Genomic DNA, 17,938 nt, shown 5'->3' on the forward strand with positions numbered 1-17,938 from the left:
ATCAATAACATTTCTCGGCTATATATGATAAAACAGGTTAGCGCAATGGATGACTGGTTAAAAATTAATAGAGGGTTTGCAATTACATCACGGTTTGGTCAGTTAACTGGATGCATGGCCATATTGGAGATACTTGGATGTAAACAACAGCATGGATTGCACGGTTGATGTCCTACTGAATACATTGTTCTACTAATTGATGCTGTCTAAACCATGGGAAAAACGTGGAAAAATCATATAGAGAAGTAGATTTAGTACGATATCCTGGTTCCGTTTGGCCAAACACAAATGCCTTCTTTCCTTAGACAGTCTTTTGCAGTCTTCTACTTGACTTGAACTTTTGTCAGTCTATAGTACTCCAAATGTTTTTCCCAGTCCGACCGATTAGTACAGCCCAAAACTTTTTATGTATACTATTATGTTATTATGTAATCTATCATGTTTCTTTATATTAAATTCGCTCTCATACTGATTTGTGTATTTCTTACTGGTTTCTTTTTATAGAGGGGTTTCACGACGCATCATCACTCGGCCATATTGGCAGCACTGAATGTAAACAATGCCACTGAACTGGGGTCCGTTCTTCGTACTCAGTTAGCTGGATTTGATTGTTGTGGACTTGTTAAAGAGCACGACTGACGCCGACTGACTCACGTGGGAAAAGAAAGGTAACTTGCAAGAAAGTGTAGAAAATAATTACGACGATTCACACACGAATGATGACCACAGCTACACACACAATATATATATATATATATATATATACACTACCGTTCAAAAGTTTGGGGTCAGTACATTTTTATTATTTTTTTAAAAGAAATTAATACTTTTATTCACCAAGGATGTATTAAGTTAATAATTAAAAGTTTATTAAAAGTTAATAATAAATTATTTACATTGTTATAAAAATATATTTGTTTTTCATGAAAGAATCCTGAAAAAAAAAAAATCACAGGTTCCAAAAAATATTTGGCAGCACAACTGTTGATATTATCCAACTTTGATCATTCTAATAATAAATCAGCATATTAGGATGATTTCTGAAGGATCATGTGACACTTAAGACTGGAGTAACAGCTGATAAAAATTCAGCTTTTCATCACAGGAATAAATTATATTTTAAAGTATGTTAAAATAAAAAAACTTTATATTGTAAAAACATTTTGCATTATTACTGTTTTTTAATCAAATAAATGCAGCCTTGATGAGCATAAGAGACCTCTTTAAAGACTATTACAAGTCTTACTGACCCCAAACTTTTGAACGATAGTGTATATAAAAATATAAATAAAATAACATATAAAGGAAAAAACATGTAACATGGGCAGCACTAACGCTTTTATTTTGTTCACTACTTTTTGCCAGCCCTCTCTCCTGGCTTTTGCATGATTTGCTGTGTTTCCCTGTGTCTTTATTAAAGTTTGAAATTCTCCATAACCCTCTAATAAAAGCTCTTGCTCCGCTTGAGAAAAAAAGATTGAGCTCACTCTTTTGCCATTTCGTCAACCAATCGAAGGGGTTGTGATCAGTGTTTCTACTATCGATACATATCGCCTTTTAAACCAATGCACGAACACGCAATAATCCTAGACAACTCAATCCAGCCATACTAATCATCAACAACAGGTGTGCTCCAAGAACCAAATTAACCACATCGTAATTAGCACGATGATCTCATCTTAGATGTGTCAATTCATCTCGGACGTATCAAGCGACGTACGAAGAACGGACCCCTGAATGAAACTCACATATTTTGCTGATTATTGCTGCTGAAAATGGTCAATTACTGTATTGTCATGTTTTGGGCTGTACTAATTGGTCAGACCAGGAAAAACATTTGGAGTACTATAGATTGCCATAAGTTTGATCAAATTAAGGAGAAGAGTGCAAAAAACTGAGGAACAAAAGGCATTTGTTTAAAGTCATGATTTACAGACTCAAAAACCTGCCTGGAATGCAGCATAAGTAGGGAGCAAATGAGGCAGGTAACGAGGAAAACACAGGTGGGGCAAATGAACCAATAATCAGGAACAAGATGGGTGGGGTCATGACTATAGACTGAGAGCACATGGCACAAGAAACCAAACAAGACAAAATCTATGTGCTCACACAAAACAAAAACACAAGCACATGGCCAGCAATGCAATCACACATGTGCTTGAACAAAACAAGACACGAACACACAGACAATGAGAAAACGTGTTCAAAAGTTGCGTGTTCACACAAAACATGACATGAAAGCATGCAGCCGAAAAACACAAGCTGCATGCAACAACAACACAAGACAACAAGAAAAGCATGCAGTTGAACACAAACCACGTGCTATACAAAACACAAATCCACATGACAGGAGAGCGTACGGCCCGAGCAACCTCGAGACCGCATGCAAGACAGAACATGGAGTGTGAGTGTCCGAACCCCGACACGAAACCGAAGCTCAACAAGACATGAGTGCCGAGATCCGAACACCACACTCCAACAAGAAACAAGGCACACAAACAACATAAAAACGAGACATGATGGAAGTGTCAGGGCTCTGTCACAAAACCACAAGAAAACAAGACACAGGTAGGTGAAATATTAGGCTAATATCTTAATTAATACTGCTTGTACGCTTTACCACCTATTAACTTTAGTTTGTCAAAATATTGCGGCCTTCTCTCTATGATTTAGGTGTGACGCATGAAAATGGCCATTTGCAAAGATTGTTTGAAACCATGGTTTATTTTTATAATTCCGCTAGGTGGAACTACAAAAAATAAATAATATAAATTTTAGTTATTTGTACTAGGGAAGCTTTTCGAAACTCTGAATTACATCGCAAAATCCCAGCAGGCACAACAACGTCATAAGACGTTGAAATTTGGTTACATTTTGGTTGCGATGTCAGGTCGCCAATTCAACGTCTAATGTTAATGTTAATTTGATGTCCAGTATCAGTGTCAGCTGATGTGGATATTTTGTTGTTTTTAGGTTGTGTAACCAAAATTCGATGTTAAGTCAACGTCAAATTGTCGTCAATTTCTGACATCAACCGATTTTAATTTACAACCAAAATGCAACGTCTGTCCGACGTTGGGGTCCAACGTTAAGCTGACTTTATATTGACGTCCAGTGTGTGCTGGGATGATTCAGTGTTTTGAAGTGCTACAAACACCACAGGCTGACAGCACCTGCTGATTAAAACTGTGTAAATGCATCAAAAACACTTTTCTACAAACAAGTGGCAAATGTTCTAATGAAAGCCTAATAAATGTAATGTACAAATAATTAAATACCATTAAAATCTGTTGTTTAATTAATGTGTGTTCTTTTATAAATGCATTTTATGTGTTATTAGGCAGAGCTTGGCAAGCCAGTTAGAAGCAAATAAATATACTTTTCCTTTTTGTATTAAAATGAAATTAATTAAAAGGAATCTACATTGTAAAACTGACCCGAACGCAATAAAATAAATGTTTCAAAAATAAAGCCGTGTTTCGAAAGCACCTGTCTTTAATGTCATTTTGAAGACTGATGAATGAAACTAAAAGCAAAAAAAAAAAAAAGGAGGAAGGAGAGGAATGAGTCAATCCTTTATAGCTTCGTATAAAGCGCTTCATATCCTTTATAGCTCAGCCTTTTTGTGAGGTTTTGGCTAAACGCATGCTTTGCGTGCACGCTTAAAGACTGTCTTATGATTGCTCTGGAATCACTTACTCAGTAAGCTCCACCAGAATTATTAACACTTAAATTAATAAGAAGTGTCAGGTCTCAAAATGAACTGAAATGATAACAGCAACCCCTTTTCCTTTGTACACACAAACAGACGCTTATTCCCACTTCCCATTCAGAGAGTCCAGCCAACACAGCTGAGGCAGGCTCACATATCACTGGCCTTGAAACAGGGGTGAAACGTAGTAGCTCACCCTTCTCTAACTCTTTCCCTTTCTCATTGTTTTTACAGTGTCAATCTTCCAAGTCCATGTCTTGGATCCATGATGCCACATCGTTCTCTTTTCCCACCCCTCAGGTCCGATTTGTTCATTGATTGTGCAAATTATCTCCATGAATTCTCTCTCTGTGGGAGGTTTTGGATGCGTTAACAAGCTCCAGGTTGCTGGGACCAGCCCAGAGTTACCATGTCCATGTGTGGACTCAGCTGGGCCACATGTGAGCCTGCTCTTAAAGGTTAGTCCCATTGATTTCCACTATAAAAGTGATGACAAAAAGATGATAGCACAACAATGGTGGCTGTGAAACAAAATTGAGCTTTTCCTGCCACATTCCTGCCACATTCTTGCCACATCAAGGTTAAAAAGCAAAATGACACGAAGCATATGTCTTTTGTTAATTCAGCAGCAAAGCCAGAGAAAAAATAGAGCAATGCTATGGTAACATCATGACAATAGCAATAGCAAAGAACAAACATAGACTGGATAACATTATGGGAAAACCAAGGGAATAAATTAATAATGAAATGCCATTTCTGGAGATGTTATGGAAGTGACCACAATCAGTATTTATGTGTTTAAATACTTTTCACATTACTAAACCAAACATTCAACAGTATTATCTATTCTAAGACCACAACAAAATCTATGTAGTTTACGCTACCAGTCAAAAGTTTTTAAACAGTAAGGTTTTTTAAAACAGTCTCTTCTGCTCAACAAGCCTGCATTTATTTGATCCAAAGTACAGCAAAAACAGTAACATTTTGGAATATATTTACTATTTAAAAGAACTGTTTTCTATTTTAATATATTTTAAAATGTGATTTCAAAGCTGAATTTTTAACATCATTACCCCAGTCGCATGATCCTTCAACAACAACAACAAAAAAACATTTATTATCAATATTTTGCTGAAAACAGCTGAATAGATTTTTTTCAGGTTTCTTTGATGAATAGAAAGTTCAGATTTGCGATAATGCTGATTATTTGAGATAAATGCTGATCTTTGGATCATTCTACTCATCAAAGAATCCTGAAAAAATGTACTCAACTGTTTTAAATATTGATAATGATGATAATAATAATAAATGTTTTCATTAAACAGCAAATCAGCATATTAGAATGATTTCTAAAGGATCATGTGACAGTAGAGTAATGATACTAAAAATGTAGGTTTGATCACAGGAATAAATTACATTTTAAAATATATTCAAATAAAAAACAATTATATTGTATAGTAAAAATATTTCACAGTATTACTGCTTTTGCTGTATTTTGGATACAGGCATAGTGAGCAGAAGAGACATCTTTAAAAAATCTTACTGTTCAAAAACTTTTGTCAGAGGTACAAATGATGTAGGATTTACTTTTAAACTATTTCCACTCAGAAACTGCAAGTACATTTCACAAATAATTACAAAGAAACAGCAAGTAGCACATTGAATTTAACATGAAATTTTGAATAACATTATATTTGTGCAAAACATACTGCATTAATCAAAAAATCATTTTAGCAGTGTATGCTGGACCATTGATCACATGTAATCCAGTCTGTGGGATTCGCCATTTTATGGGTTTTCATCTCTTTTACTCTTGAGATTGTAAGAAACTAAAACACTCGTCATTTGGTTTGAATTTGGGATTCCTTCTTCTCTTCGGAGGGCTCGCATGTACAGGGTTTGGCTTCAAGTGGGCTCAGTGGATTCATAAAGAAGAGAAATAAAAGCTTTGATTTAACAAATTCAGAGCTGACTAACTGCCACTGTCTTTCCAGGATCTTGGGGTATCGGAGGTCTCTGGCATCCAAACTTTAAACCTTCTCAAGGGAGTAACAACATAGATGTTTTCCATAAGCCTGCAAGTCTGAAATCTGTCATTTGCCATTAATGTACAGAAACAACTATATTTTTAAAGAACCTGAAGTAGAACTTGCATTCCAAGAAGGTTGGATTTGACATAAAATTGTGTTCTCCTAACTTTCTTCTCCTAACTTCTTTATGTTTGTCATGAACCTGCTTGGCAATATTCCTCATCAAATTGTTGTGCATCAATCATAGGCTGGGAAAGTATCGGGCATACCTGGAGACGATTTGTTGAAAGGCTCGACAGCAAAACCATCCAGTTTCACCCACTCTCCCCCTGCAGGAAAAAATAGCAATGTGGTTACATGTAAGGACGCACAGTACTTTTAAAACATTTAATAAAATGTCATTTTTATCTCATCTTCATGCTTTACAATATAATTTTGTTAAGCCTAAATTCACCTGTAGCATTTAGAACAACTGATTTAGTTTTTATTTTGATGAAAATGTATAGCCTTATCAGTAAAAATCAAATATGTGCATAAAAGAGTGAAACATGTGACCTTATCAACTTTTTACAGCAATTTATTTTTTATAGACAATTTTATGACTGAATTACTCAACAAAAAAGTTATATGACACATAAATGTGTAAAAAAGAAAGAAAAAAAGCTTAGCACGTACAGCAATCAAACAACCAGCTATCCTTAAAACAAGCACCAGATATGTTTACTACTGCTAAAAATCATCGTCAGCCAAAAACATTTATGATCTGTTTGCAGGATTATTAATGTGCTTTTCTATTATGACAGATGTTTTGGGATAAGTGCTGTGGGACGTGAAGCAGTATGCCCAGATCCTGTTTGTTGGAGAAGGACGTGGACGTACTGCAAAAAAACTTTATGTGAAAAAATTTATGTGGCGTGCGTTGGACGAGTGACTGGCTACCACAACACAAGGCTTAAGGCTCTTGACTCAAGCTCTGGGTTGGATACAAAAACAAGGACTGGCCACATAAATGCTCTCTATCTTTGGGAATTTCAGTCTTAACAGATGCCAGTTATTTGAAAAACAGAAACGACCATATATCCATACACTCTGCAGTCAACACATGAGTGTGTGTGTTAGCCATCCAGTCTGGCTTAATATTGTGAAATGAACGAAAAGCATAGAGAGCATTAAGTTATAAATACTTTCCTTGTAAAAACCATGTAATAATGTCTAACGAGTCTAAACTGACGAGGCTAATAAACATTAGACATTTAATGACATCCATGTATACTCAAAAAAAAGGTAGGAAAGCTGTCACTGGGGCGGATTCTTTTTTAAAAGCTACCTTATTTGCACCATTATTTAGAGGCCACTGTATTTATACAATGCTGAGGGATTCCTGTTTTGTTATATTTAAAAGTATAATTGCCTTAGAAGTAAAAAGTTTGATTTTATGTTGTTCCAAACCTGTATGACCTCTGGAGAAAACAAAAGAAGTCTGAGGTCCAAACATCATTGGACCTAATTGGCTTTCATTACTTGGACAAAAAACAGACATTTTCAATGTGTTTTGCAAAAGCAAATACATTCATACAGGTTTGGAACGACATTAGAGTGTGTAAATGACAAGTTTATAAGTTTAAAAGTTTAAAAGCATGCATGTGTGTTTAAAAGCATGCATATGTGTTTATGTGCATATTGTACTTCATATATCCATGCACCATTGTACAACAGAAAGAGTCAAAGAGAAACATGCAGGTTTCTATCTACACACACAGGCAAGCACACACCTCCTGGAGTCTCTGCCCTGTAGACAGGTTTACTCATCCCGTCCTTATTCTCTGCACTCATCTTGAGAAAATGCAGGACTCCAGGCTCTAAAACAACACAACATGCACATGAGAGCCTGACATACTGCAAGTACTCAATGAGAGTCTCTAGCTTTTTTTTTTATTTAAAGAATAAATGATTTACACTCTTACCTACGTCCTCTAGTAACTCTGACCGTCTGTCCTTGTCGATAGTGACAAAGCGCAGTGACTTCATGGACTTCCCGTAGCCGATGCTGTAGCTGTCAACAGGCCGTCCATCCAGCTCGCTGGGTGGGTCCCATGTGACCTTTAAACCCTTATCCACCGAGGTTAGCTTCACATTACGTGGCGGCAGTGGCTTAAAACCTGGGGGGGGAATACAGAGAAGTACAGATTGCAGTTGCTTCAGCAAATTGACAATTAAAGTGTTAGTTCACCCAAAAATGAAAATTAGCCCATTATTTACTCACCCTCCAGGCATCCTAGGTTTTTATGACTTCCTTCTTTCAGACGAATGCAATTAAAAATTATCCTGGCACTTCCGAGCTTTGGGCAGGTGTTTCTCTTCAGCAGTCCAAAACAAGTCCAATAAAGTGCATCCATCCATAAAAAATGCATCCATCTCACATGTACTAATAACAACGTAATAATGACTTTAATCTAGCTCGCGCCAACTAGTCATACACGGAAGCCTTTCTGGTTGGATGACATGAACGTATGCATTGCGCATGCACCGGTGAGTCTTGCAAAAACCAATATTTGTTTACAGGAGCAAAGGAAACAAACCAGTCTCCTCTTGGCTTATATTGAAATCCTCTGACATTTTTCCTCACAAATCCTTGGTTTATACTACGGGTGTAACGATATGCCTAGGTCACGATACAATACGTATCCCGATATTGGGTTCACGATACGATACGTATCACGATATTTTGAACAAAAATTAAAACATGAATCAAACAACAGATTTATTTTAAAAAAAAATATACAAATTTCAATAGCTTTCTACAAGGTCACATTTTAAGGTTTAATAAAAACCTTCTGTATTAAAATTAACAACTGATAAGGTCTGTCTGTCACTGAATTTTTTTTTTAAATTTAACATGATAGTGATAAAATTGTCAAGATGTCAAATTCTTTAAACCTGCTAGCGATGCAAGATTCTTTGTGTGTGTGAAACAGAGTCCTACCCGACGGGTGAACTGCTAAAACTGACGTAACGGTGGAATAATATTTTTTCTGTCAGGTGCAGTGCGGGTGACATGCACGGGTATTTGCTCTTTGGACTCAATCCGGTACACGCTGACGCTGCTCTCAAACGGTCCCGCGCCTGTGTTCGCGCTCTGTCTGAAGACTGTTTAAAAGCCATTTCACATGGGACGCATCAAGCGGTGGAATCTCTGCGCGGCTGCCGCTTTCTCTCATAGTGAAAGTGTTTTGCGGTCGAGCTGGTGTTCGCGACGCGGTCTCGGGGTAAACGTATTGCAAACAACAAGGTCTCATTTTAATTTACAAAAACAAAATAAATGAAACGTAATGAAAATACTATATGTATTTTCATTTACTGCGCAGGCTATACTACACGCATTTTCTGGATTTTTTCTTTATTAATAGCCTTTCTCCGTATTTTATGGATCATACAGCTCCGAAATGTTGCCATACTGCTGACTTAAATGAGGAAGGAGGGTCCGCAATCTCTGGGTTGGTTGCCATGTTTCCTCACGTTCTTCTTCAACTAGCTCAACTTTTGCAGGCAGGCGTCACATGATTGGAAAGGTAGTCACAGGGTGTGTCGCGATTCTCCCTTATTACACCGCGACACAGGATCGTGGATCTGAGTGTCGTGATTTCGGTTTCATATCGCGTATCGTTACAGCCCTAGTTTATACTTCTACTGCGTTTTTGTTTTGGTCTCACCACTGTGCGTCCATCATGTCTGAGCGGCAACGGCGACATCCTAAGTCATCTGCCCAGAGTGGCTTCCATGTATGACCAATTGGTGTAAACTAGATTAAAGTGATTATTATGATTTAAATATAGATATTTTTCTTACACAAATGCATTGATTCGCTACAGGAGACCTTTATTCACGGCCCGGAGCAGTGTGAGGCACTTTTTATTATGGATGCACTTTATTGGACTTGTTTTGGACTGTTGAAGAGAAACACCCACCCATGCCATTATAAAGCTTGGAAGTGCCAGGATAATTTTTAATATAACTCCAACCACATTCGTCTGAAAGAGGATAGTCATATACACCTAGGATGCCTGGAGGGTGAGTAAATAATGGGCTAATTTTCATTTTTGGGTGAACTAACCTTTTAACATCTTATAAGGCACTATTAGACTAAGGGATATTGAGAGTCACAAAATGAAGCAAAAAGAGGTTAACCTTAATGGGTTTTATTTTGAAGTAATGCCCAACAGAATACGCATTATTCCATGTATTACACAGCTATGCAGGAAATTGTCCTGGAACAGTGGTCAGTTATGCCGTTTAGTGGTCATTATGCATAGACATTTGACCAATGAATGCATGTGATTATGTAATTGACCAATCAGAATTAACTATTGCATAGCGTCATATATCAGGGAAACTTAGCATGAGTATTCGCTTAGTGGGAGTCATAGTGTTGTTGTATAAGTGAACTTTCTTACAGCTTGAACAAGAGCAATAAGAGCTACCACCCCTAGTTAATCAAACTGGAGACTCCGTCTGAAGTTCTTCAGTGTACTCAGGCTGTTTTTATAACCCTACTTAGAGTTGGAGTGAGCAAATCTCTCATCGCTGTGCCTGTTTACTGTACAACAGCATGACTCTGGCATAAAGCCTGGTGAGAGAGATCAATCTCTATCATTTATTTAAGTGTACACATGGACATATGCCTCTCGGTCACTGCTTTATAATGTAATATTGGCAATGGAACATCCCTCCACATAATCTGGAACCACATCACACATGTCATTGCAATTACCGCAACTTGCGCGCACACACACACAGGCCACAGAAACATCAAACCTCAAGTCTGTGACTTGGCTCATATTAAAATTTATGATGTAGGGTGGGTTCACATTTTGATTAAATCAAGACTTGTAAAACATAAGAATTAGAACTTTCTCCAAAAATAAACACTTTATACTGGAGGAAACTGCTCGTGGTAGGGAGTGGACATCACCTAGATCGGTGGGTTATTCTTCAGTCAGTAGTAAAAAATAATTACCTGTGATTAATTTTTTTAAACCTGAATTCAGAAGTTTTAACTGTTCCTCAGTTTATCAGTAAAAATCTGAAAAAGCTGCTATAGTGATATTTGTGACCCTCGTCCACAAAACCAGTCATACAGGTCATTTTTTGAATACATAATAATTAATAAGGAAAAGTATCCTTGACATAAAAGAAAAATTGATCATTTTTAACTATACAATGTATTTTTGGTTATTGCTACAAATATACCCACGCTACTTAAGACTGATTTTGTGGTTCAGGGTCAGAATTATGCAGTTATTGTTTAGATCAGGGGTCACCACACTTCGTCCTAGAGGGCCGGTGTCCCTACAGAGTTTAGCTCCAATCCTAATCAAACACACCTGAACCAGTTAATCAAGGTCTTAATAGGTATACTTGAAACTTCCAGGCAGCTGTTTGAGGCAAGTTGGAGCTAAACTCTGCAGGACACTGGCCCTCCAGGATCAAGTTTGGTGACCCTTGGTTTAGATTATACAGTACAAAAGCACAGACTGGTGGTATTATCTCTAAAGATGTTGAGGGTATGAAGAAATCTGCAATGAACCCCTTTTTTATATTCTTAATGTCAGTTAAGGACATTCTCAGCAATAAGCATGCTTTCCACATTAGCAGTGACTTTTTCTTCTTCTTTTTTTTAATTACAACAATAAGTTATTATGTTTTTAATTTGCTGTAATATTTGGAAATGTTCAAATCTAAGGTCATGACAGCTGTAAAAAAATAAACTTTGTCATTTTTAACCCACTCGAACTGATGTTTCCAAGACAATCGTCATTTACTATCGCAATTCTGACATTTCAATGTAAGCTAGTTGGATTGATGACGTATTTCCATCAGCAGACACAAATCACTGTTCAATAAATCCCAGAAAGCCAAATATTTAGAAAAGCAAGGCATAAAATCACACATACATGCTTAAAACAAATGTAAGATTGTTAAAAACTGTCCCAATAGCTGTCCTAAAACTCTTTCACACTGGCCCTAGGCCACTTATTTTGTCCATTCCTTTATTAGGAAGGTGAAAGTAAATGCCCTGTGGAACTGATGTCAGTTCTGTAGGATTTTTTTTTTTTATAAGCACACATGGAAAGACCTGTAGGGCAAGCACCTGCTGCTCTGACATCATTTTCTCAATGAAAGGCATAAACAAACTCTTACAAACATACTCTTTGCTTATTATTTTCATTCAGGTGCTTGGATGACATTCAAACAAATGGAAGAGTGCATTATTGTGTAAGTCAACAATAGCTCAGTGCTTTTACATAGACTTTTCAGATGGAGCTACAAAATACCCAGGTGTTTCATAGGAGGGCATCTGATGATAGACAATGCTGAAACACCTGAGTGACAGGTTGAGCGTGGGCATCGTGCCAACTACATGCTGGTGTCTTGTACCAAAGCAAACTCACTTATCGACAGATTGAGTTTCTAAACCCTCCAGCCTTGCCTACGTCAATCAAAGACTTTCCACAAATTCCTTGGTGAAAATCTGAGCAAGATTAAATTCCAGTAGCTGGTCAGGGCATGATTCGTCTCTTCCTCTCATTTTCTGGCAGAGCTCTTTACCTGACAACATAAACTCATTCTTACCGGAATAACAACAGACGTGATGTCAAAGTCCAGGGTTTTGGAACAAAATCCTGAGACTCATTCTTTCCAATATATCTTTTATCTGTCAAGCAGATGTCTGGAATGGTTTTGAAGCTGTAGTTGGGCACCATTAAACGATCTAGAAGTGTTTTTTCTTCTTTTCTGGCTTGAAATTTGTAAAGCTTTTCTGTCCACATCATATCTAAACAGCTGGTGGCTTTAAGATTTAGTTGTGTTGGATGTGTTTTGTTTTGTTGAAGATGGAGAGAAGAGGAAAAGAGAAGAATACTGGATAGTATGCAGCTGCTGATGGCAGTCCCAGGCTGCACTGGGTGACCTCATATAAAGAACATTTCCAAAACACTGGGAAAGAGCAAGTGAGAAAGAAAAAGGCCGTTGTAACGTGGCAGCTAAAACAGCTCAGTAGGACTTAGCTACCACTTTTCTCATCCAAGATTCCTCTGCTCCACTGCATTCTCCTCAGAGTTAGGAGGGACAGGCAGAGTAAAAGAAAGATGTGAAGAGAGAGAAAACGTGGCTAAAATTGATTTGAAGAGCTGGAAGCGAAAGAATGTCTAAAACATCTGTGCTTTCACACTCCCTGATGACCTTTTAAAGAGGTTAACTGTACTTCCTCTACTGGCTCTAATTTGATAAATCACTTACTGAGAGCTACACTTACAGCCTATCTGTCTATCTATCTAACTATATGTCTGTCTGTCTGTCTGTCTTTCCGTCTGTATAACAAATTTAATTGGAAATCCAATCGGGAATCCAAATTTGGTCATACTTTGTTTATATATGCATCATCCAAGTATCTTATTTAACAGTTGGCAGTCTGTGTGTGTTCTTTGTGCACTTCTGGCAACCTCTACTTAATTAGCTACAGAATTTAACTAAAAAGGTGACATCACCACCATCAGTTGAAGCATATGTTAAACAGTAAGCATTTGTGTACACACACACAAACATAGATATAGATCACTTTTTTGAAACTAATTCAAATTGCTAAAAAAGTGACTTTTTGAACGTGCTTTAAAAACTTAAAGCCTATAAAATACATTTTGAAGTTTGTGCACCTGCCTGTGGCTCAGCTGTTCAATCACTGTCTCACCCATCACGCATTATTAGTGCTTGAAATGTTTAATGAAGGCTTGGCACATGGTTTCCACGCACACTATGATAAAACAAACAGGGCTTAGACTTCCAGACTCACAAACCGCAGGTGATTAATTCAGAAGAGCTATTTGTCAAAAGCTTATGAAATGATAGGCTAATCTTTACAGTACAAGTTGACAGCATTATTACAGAAACTCCTGGCAATCATACGAGACAAATATATAACGTATTATACTTGTAAAACAGTTCTGAATTTTAATTCTACATAATTCTAATAAAATACAAAGTTTGATTTTGTGTATTAGCCTACTATTTAAACAGAGATAAGCAGATTGACCTACCCGACAGTAGTGGGCTCTGGGTGCAGAGTGTGATCAGGAGCCCGAGAAGAGCTCGTGCCCGTGCAGGAGACATTGCAGATAGTGCTTCAGTAATACGGCGATCCGCTACACTGAGGGAAGGAAGGCTATGGGATGCTCGGATGCTCCGCTGCCCGCTACCGTCAGTCTGTGAGCTCTTTCCCAGACGTTGTCTCCCTCTTCCGGGGACGAATGGGACTTAGTGCTACCCAAATATTTCCAGAACAAGGCGATGGAAAGTCTTTGGAAATACAGTTCCTCTGATGTAGAACTCAAATATCGTGCTCGGTTTATTTTTATGGCGTGTTTACCCAAACCTTATTCCGTGGTAACTTTATAAGCTTAACTGGTATAGGTACATTATTTATTTAGTATTGTAATTTATATTTAGCTGTAAAATTATGGATAAGAATTTCTATATGCGTTCTCCACCAGTTTGTGCAAACTACTGTAGGCTATACAAGACGAGAAAATGTATGCGCATGTGCGCAATTTTTAATTCGGCTACAAATTGAAAGAGCAGGAAGAATACAAGTAGTACTACTGCAGTAAACCTACCCCTATTTCCCACGAAGTATGTGAAAAAGCAACCAAAATGTTTCTTAGAGAGCTACCACGAAGGAATAAGTCAAAAGCAGTAATACAGTCAAAGCAGTTCTAGTCAGTAGAAGTAATAAAGGAGTTTGTTTACAGTTTCTTTTAACATCTGTAAATTTAAGTTTTGTGTCTCACGCTCTAATATAATATCCACGTATTTGTCTGCTACACATAAACGTTGTTTAGAAACCAAAAACTTATCCAGAAACTGTAAATTAATGTAAAGTACAAAGATAGAGTACCTGATGATTCAGATGAAACCAATTCTGTCATTTAACATCCATTGACGTGCTCACAAAGCAAATACGTGTCATTTTTTCTTCTTTTTTTACCTCAAAAAATTGTTCTGTAAATCCCTAGTCTTTCTTGTCATAGAGGTGGTGGTCATGTATGATAGTGGTTCAGGCCTATAGTTTTTTTGTAATTGGTTAAACTCCCACCTCCTATGATTCACTGTAGTCAGCATGTTTTTAATTATGCTATATTTGCTTAATTTTCGTTGCAACCTCTCCAAGGGAATACATTTGAGTCATGTTTTTATTTAATGTGTCTTAGCCGCTCTCACTGCAGACAAGACCCTCTAAAATAAATTAGGCTATTTATACAATCCGCCTTAATTCTGCAGTAAGAGTGGGTGCAGCCATTTGTAAATTTTATGGGTCTGGCTTCCAGTCTCATCCACGTCTAGCTATTTTTAGCTGTACAAAACAGATGATTTTACTCTTTTACTGGTATGACGAAGTAATTGACAGGCTGCACAGTGCCAGTCTTTGTAATTTTCCCTATGCTTCTTCGACAACTGGGGAAAAGAAAAGTCCAAAATGCGCGTTAATTTCGCCGTAGGAGTGGGCAAAATTGTACATTTTATGGGTCTGGCTTCCTGTCTTATCTGCATCCAGCTATTTTTAGCTGTACAAAACAGCTCGCTTTTGCGGCCTGATATTGCAAATTGGTGTGTCTTATTTATATTGTTGTGTTTTAGTGTTTACTGCATGTTGTCATTGTTCTCGTTATTTCCCTATAGCGGCTAATGAACCGGAAGTGTCACCCATAGGCTACTTCTGCGTTGAAGAATAAGATGGATAGGTCTACAATTAAAGTCTAAAATATGATTTTAAAGTGTAGGGTACTCATGCAATGTAAAAAAAAAAAACAAATAGCCAATGGATCATTATCATATAATATGATTGATCTTCCTATGGAAGTATGCAACTACATACATTTTGTATTATAATCCAGGAGGCACAAAAAGAAAAACATATTGTCCTCATTATTTATTTATTTATTTATTAAACACAATAAATGTAATTAGTGATCCCTCAAGGCAGACTTGTTTGTGGTGGACATCATTAGACTTCATCAGACTGCTACCTCCATCCATGCAGATGCACCATAATCTCTAATTAAATGACAAGAAGGAAAGACAATATATAAATAAAAAAAACTACCATAACAACAACAGCTCTAGTTTCGCTTGTACATAAATTCTTTATGACTCCAGAAACTACCCAGCAGCTAAATGTGAACATAACTGAACATAAAACCCCTAGAGACAGCAGAGCTCCAAGTACAGTCAACCCTGAGTAATGCATCAGCAAATAAGACTCCATCACAAACAATCACTGGACAGCCATAGTGTCTGACAGTCTCAGGGGAGCAAGAAAGAGGCAATTAGATCTATGGGAGATGGAGGATTAAGAGAAAGAGAGAAGGAATAGGAGAGCCCAAGATAAATGTATATATAAATGTTTCATATAGGCACATACTGAAGATGCATATTTTACATTATTATTTATCATTTAAAAGATAACATGAAATAATTTTAATTAAATAGCTGAGATGGTTTAGTAAAGTATTTTTCTTACAATGACTCCGGAGGGATCTTCTCAGCCACTTTTACTCTTTTACTGGCATGACAAAGTAATTGACAGGCTGCACAGTGCCAGTCTTATCTTTGTAATTTTCCCTGTGCTTCTGTGACAACTGGGGAAAAGAAAAGACCAAAATGTTCATGACTAATCAGTGAGATAAAAGATGTCAGTTCAGAACATGATCCACACTCACACCTTAATGCTCAATCTTACCATGCTGAAGTCCTTGATCTCCTTCTGCCTTTTGAAGTCAACGTTGTATCGGACCCAGTAGGGTAAGATACTGTCTTGCGTATGGGAGCTCAGAGGCACACTACCTTTATTGTAAGAGCTTTTGCTAGAGGCCATCACGGTAGATCGGATGTTTTGGAAGTACTTTAGGCTCGAATTGCCAAAAGTTTCCCCATACAGGAATTTAGTAGAGGGAATGTGTCCACAGTACCTTTAAATGATTCATTAAATGCATAATTAACAGTTGTTGTAATATTGATACAGTTTTATGATTTACCTGCACCAGGGTCAGAAATTAAAGGGATAGTTCACCCCAAAATGAAAATTATCCTATGATTTACTCATCCTCACATGAATGTTTAGGCGCAGTGGAAAGAGCAAAACAAAACACCAGTCACAAATTAAAAGTACGAAATGAAGATTTGTAAAGAAAATGTTGGAGAATTTCAATATAAACCAAAAGGAGAATGGTTTTCCTTTGCAATAAACGAAACTTTGTTCTCGGTATGCATGTACAAGAGTTAGCGAAAGCTAGAAGTTTTAAATATGGATTTTTTTTTTTTTTTTACAAAAGCACATCGATTCACTTCATAAGGGCTTTATTAACCCCTAGAGCCATGTGGAGCACTTTTCATTATGGATGGACGCACTTTTATATGTCTTCAAAATTTCAACAGCCATTCACTGCTATTATAAAGCCTGAAAGAGCCAGGACATTTTTTTAAAATATAACTCTGATTGTATTCGTCTGAAAGAAGAAAGTCATATACACCTAGGATGGTTTGAGAGTGAATAAATCATATAGGGTAATTTTCCTTTTTGGGTGACCCATCCCTTTATGTCATAATTGTTCATTTGAGTTTATTTCACTACACGTGATTCAGTATCAATTAATTGATTTATATATATTTAACATTAAGAGAAGGCACACATTTTCTGTATCATTTAAAAAGAAAAATACTCTTATCAAAGTCGTTGAATGTCAAAACTTAACGTTGAAATCAATTCAACGGGACGAATATTCTTTTCTTTTTCTTTAAAAAAAAAAAAAAAGATATAAACTAAATAAGACTATGTTTTTACCCGGGCATCAGAGATGATGGGATGTAAGCTGTGTTGTTATGCGTAATGAGGGTCCCATTTCCTCTGAAAGTCATGGCTGAGTAGATAAGAATACTATAAATATTTTCCGATCATAAGCTGCTGCGGTCTAAAGCTGACCTGCACCACAGACAAGACAACAAAAGGTTGCCTGGCAACCATTTTACCAGTATAGACTGGCATAATCGTTTCTATTAATAGCTACTTTGTCATTATTACTCTAATATCAAATATATACAAACTATGCTTCTACCTCGAATAAAAATCAATCTGGTACGAAGCTTTTGA

At 36.9% G+C, this 17,938-nt stretch overlaps 2 protein-coding genes across 3 annotated transcripts in view; both read right to left on the minus strand.

Annotated features, from left to right (window-relative positions):
• Positions 1-13,952, minus strand: part of fndc1 (fibronectin type III domain containing 1) — a 47,380-nt gene extending 33,428 nt beyond the window's left edge. The window contains exons 1-4 of one of the 2 annotated variants that reach the window (XM_073853064.1): positions 13,833-13,952; positions 7,707-7,901; positions 7,515-7,601; positions 6,012-6,071 (exon numbers count right to left, since the gene is read on the minus strand). In XM_073853064.1, the coding sequence (XP_073709165.1) occupies positions 6,012-6,071; positions 7,515-7,601; positions 7,707-7,901; positions 13,833-13,905 (415 nt within the window). In that variant the 5' untranslated portion in view covers positions 13,906-13,952. The remainder of the gene's footprint in view (positions 1-6,011; positions 6,072-7,514; positions 7,602-7,706; positions 7,902-13,832) is intronic. The other variant, XM_073853065.1, reaches the window with a different exon arrangement.
• A 1,769-nt stretch (positions 13,953-15,721) lies between these two features.
• Positions 15,722-17,768, minus strand: cimip2c (ciliary microtubule inner protein 2C). The gene is made up of 4 exons (XM_073852950.1): positions 17,633-17,768; positions 16,532-16,760; positions 16,313-16,430; positions 15,722-15,846 (listed from the first exon to the last, which is right to left on the minus strand). Exons 1-3 carry the CDS (start codon positions 17,704-17,706, stop codon positions 16,344-16,346), a joined length of 390 nt encoding a protein of 129 aa, XP_073709051.1. The 5' UTR covers positions 17,707-17,768; the 3' UTR covers positions 15,722-15,846; positions 16,313-16,343.
• Between the last annotated feature and the right edge of the window lie 170 nt (positions 17,769-17,938).

This window comes from Garra rufa, chromosome 13 (genome assembly GCF_049309525.1).
Source record: "Garra rufa chromosome 13, GarRuf1.0, whole genome shotgun sequence".
NCBI lineage: Eukaryota > Metazoa > Chordata > Actinopteri > Cypriniformes > Cyprinidae > Garra > Garra rufa.

Excerpts from the sequence above, each read along its gene's own strand:
- cimip2c (XM_073852950.1), bottom strand. The coding sequence starts at position 17,706 with ATGACTTTCAGAGGAAATGGGACCCTCATTACGCATAACAACACAGCT. Across the intron at positions 16,761-17,632 it reads CCATCATCTCTGATGCCCGG|GTACTGTGGACACATTCCCT; the intron begins GTAAAAACATAG and ends AATCATTTAAAG. Across the intron at positions 16,431-16,531 it reads AGATCAAGGACTTCAGCATG|TTGTCACAGAAGCACAGGGA; the intron begins GTAAGATTGAGC and ends TCTTTTCCCCAG.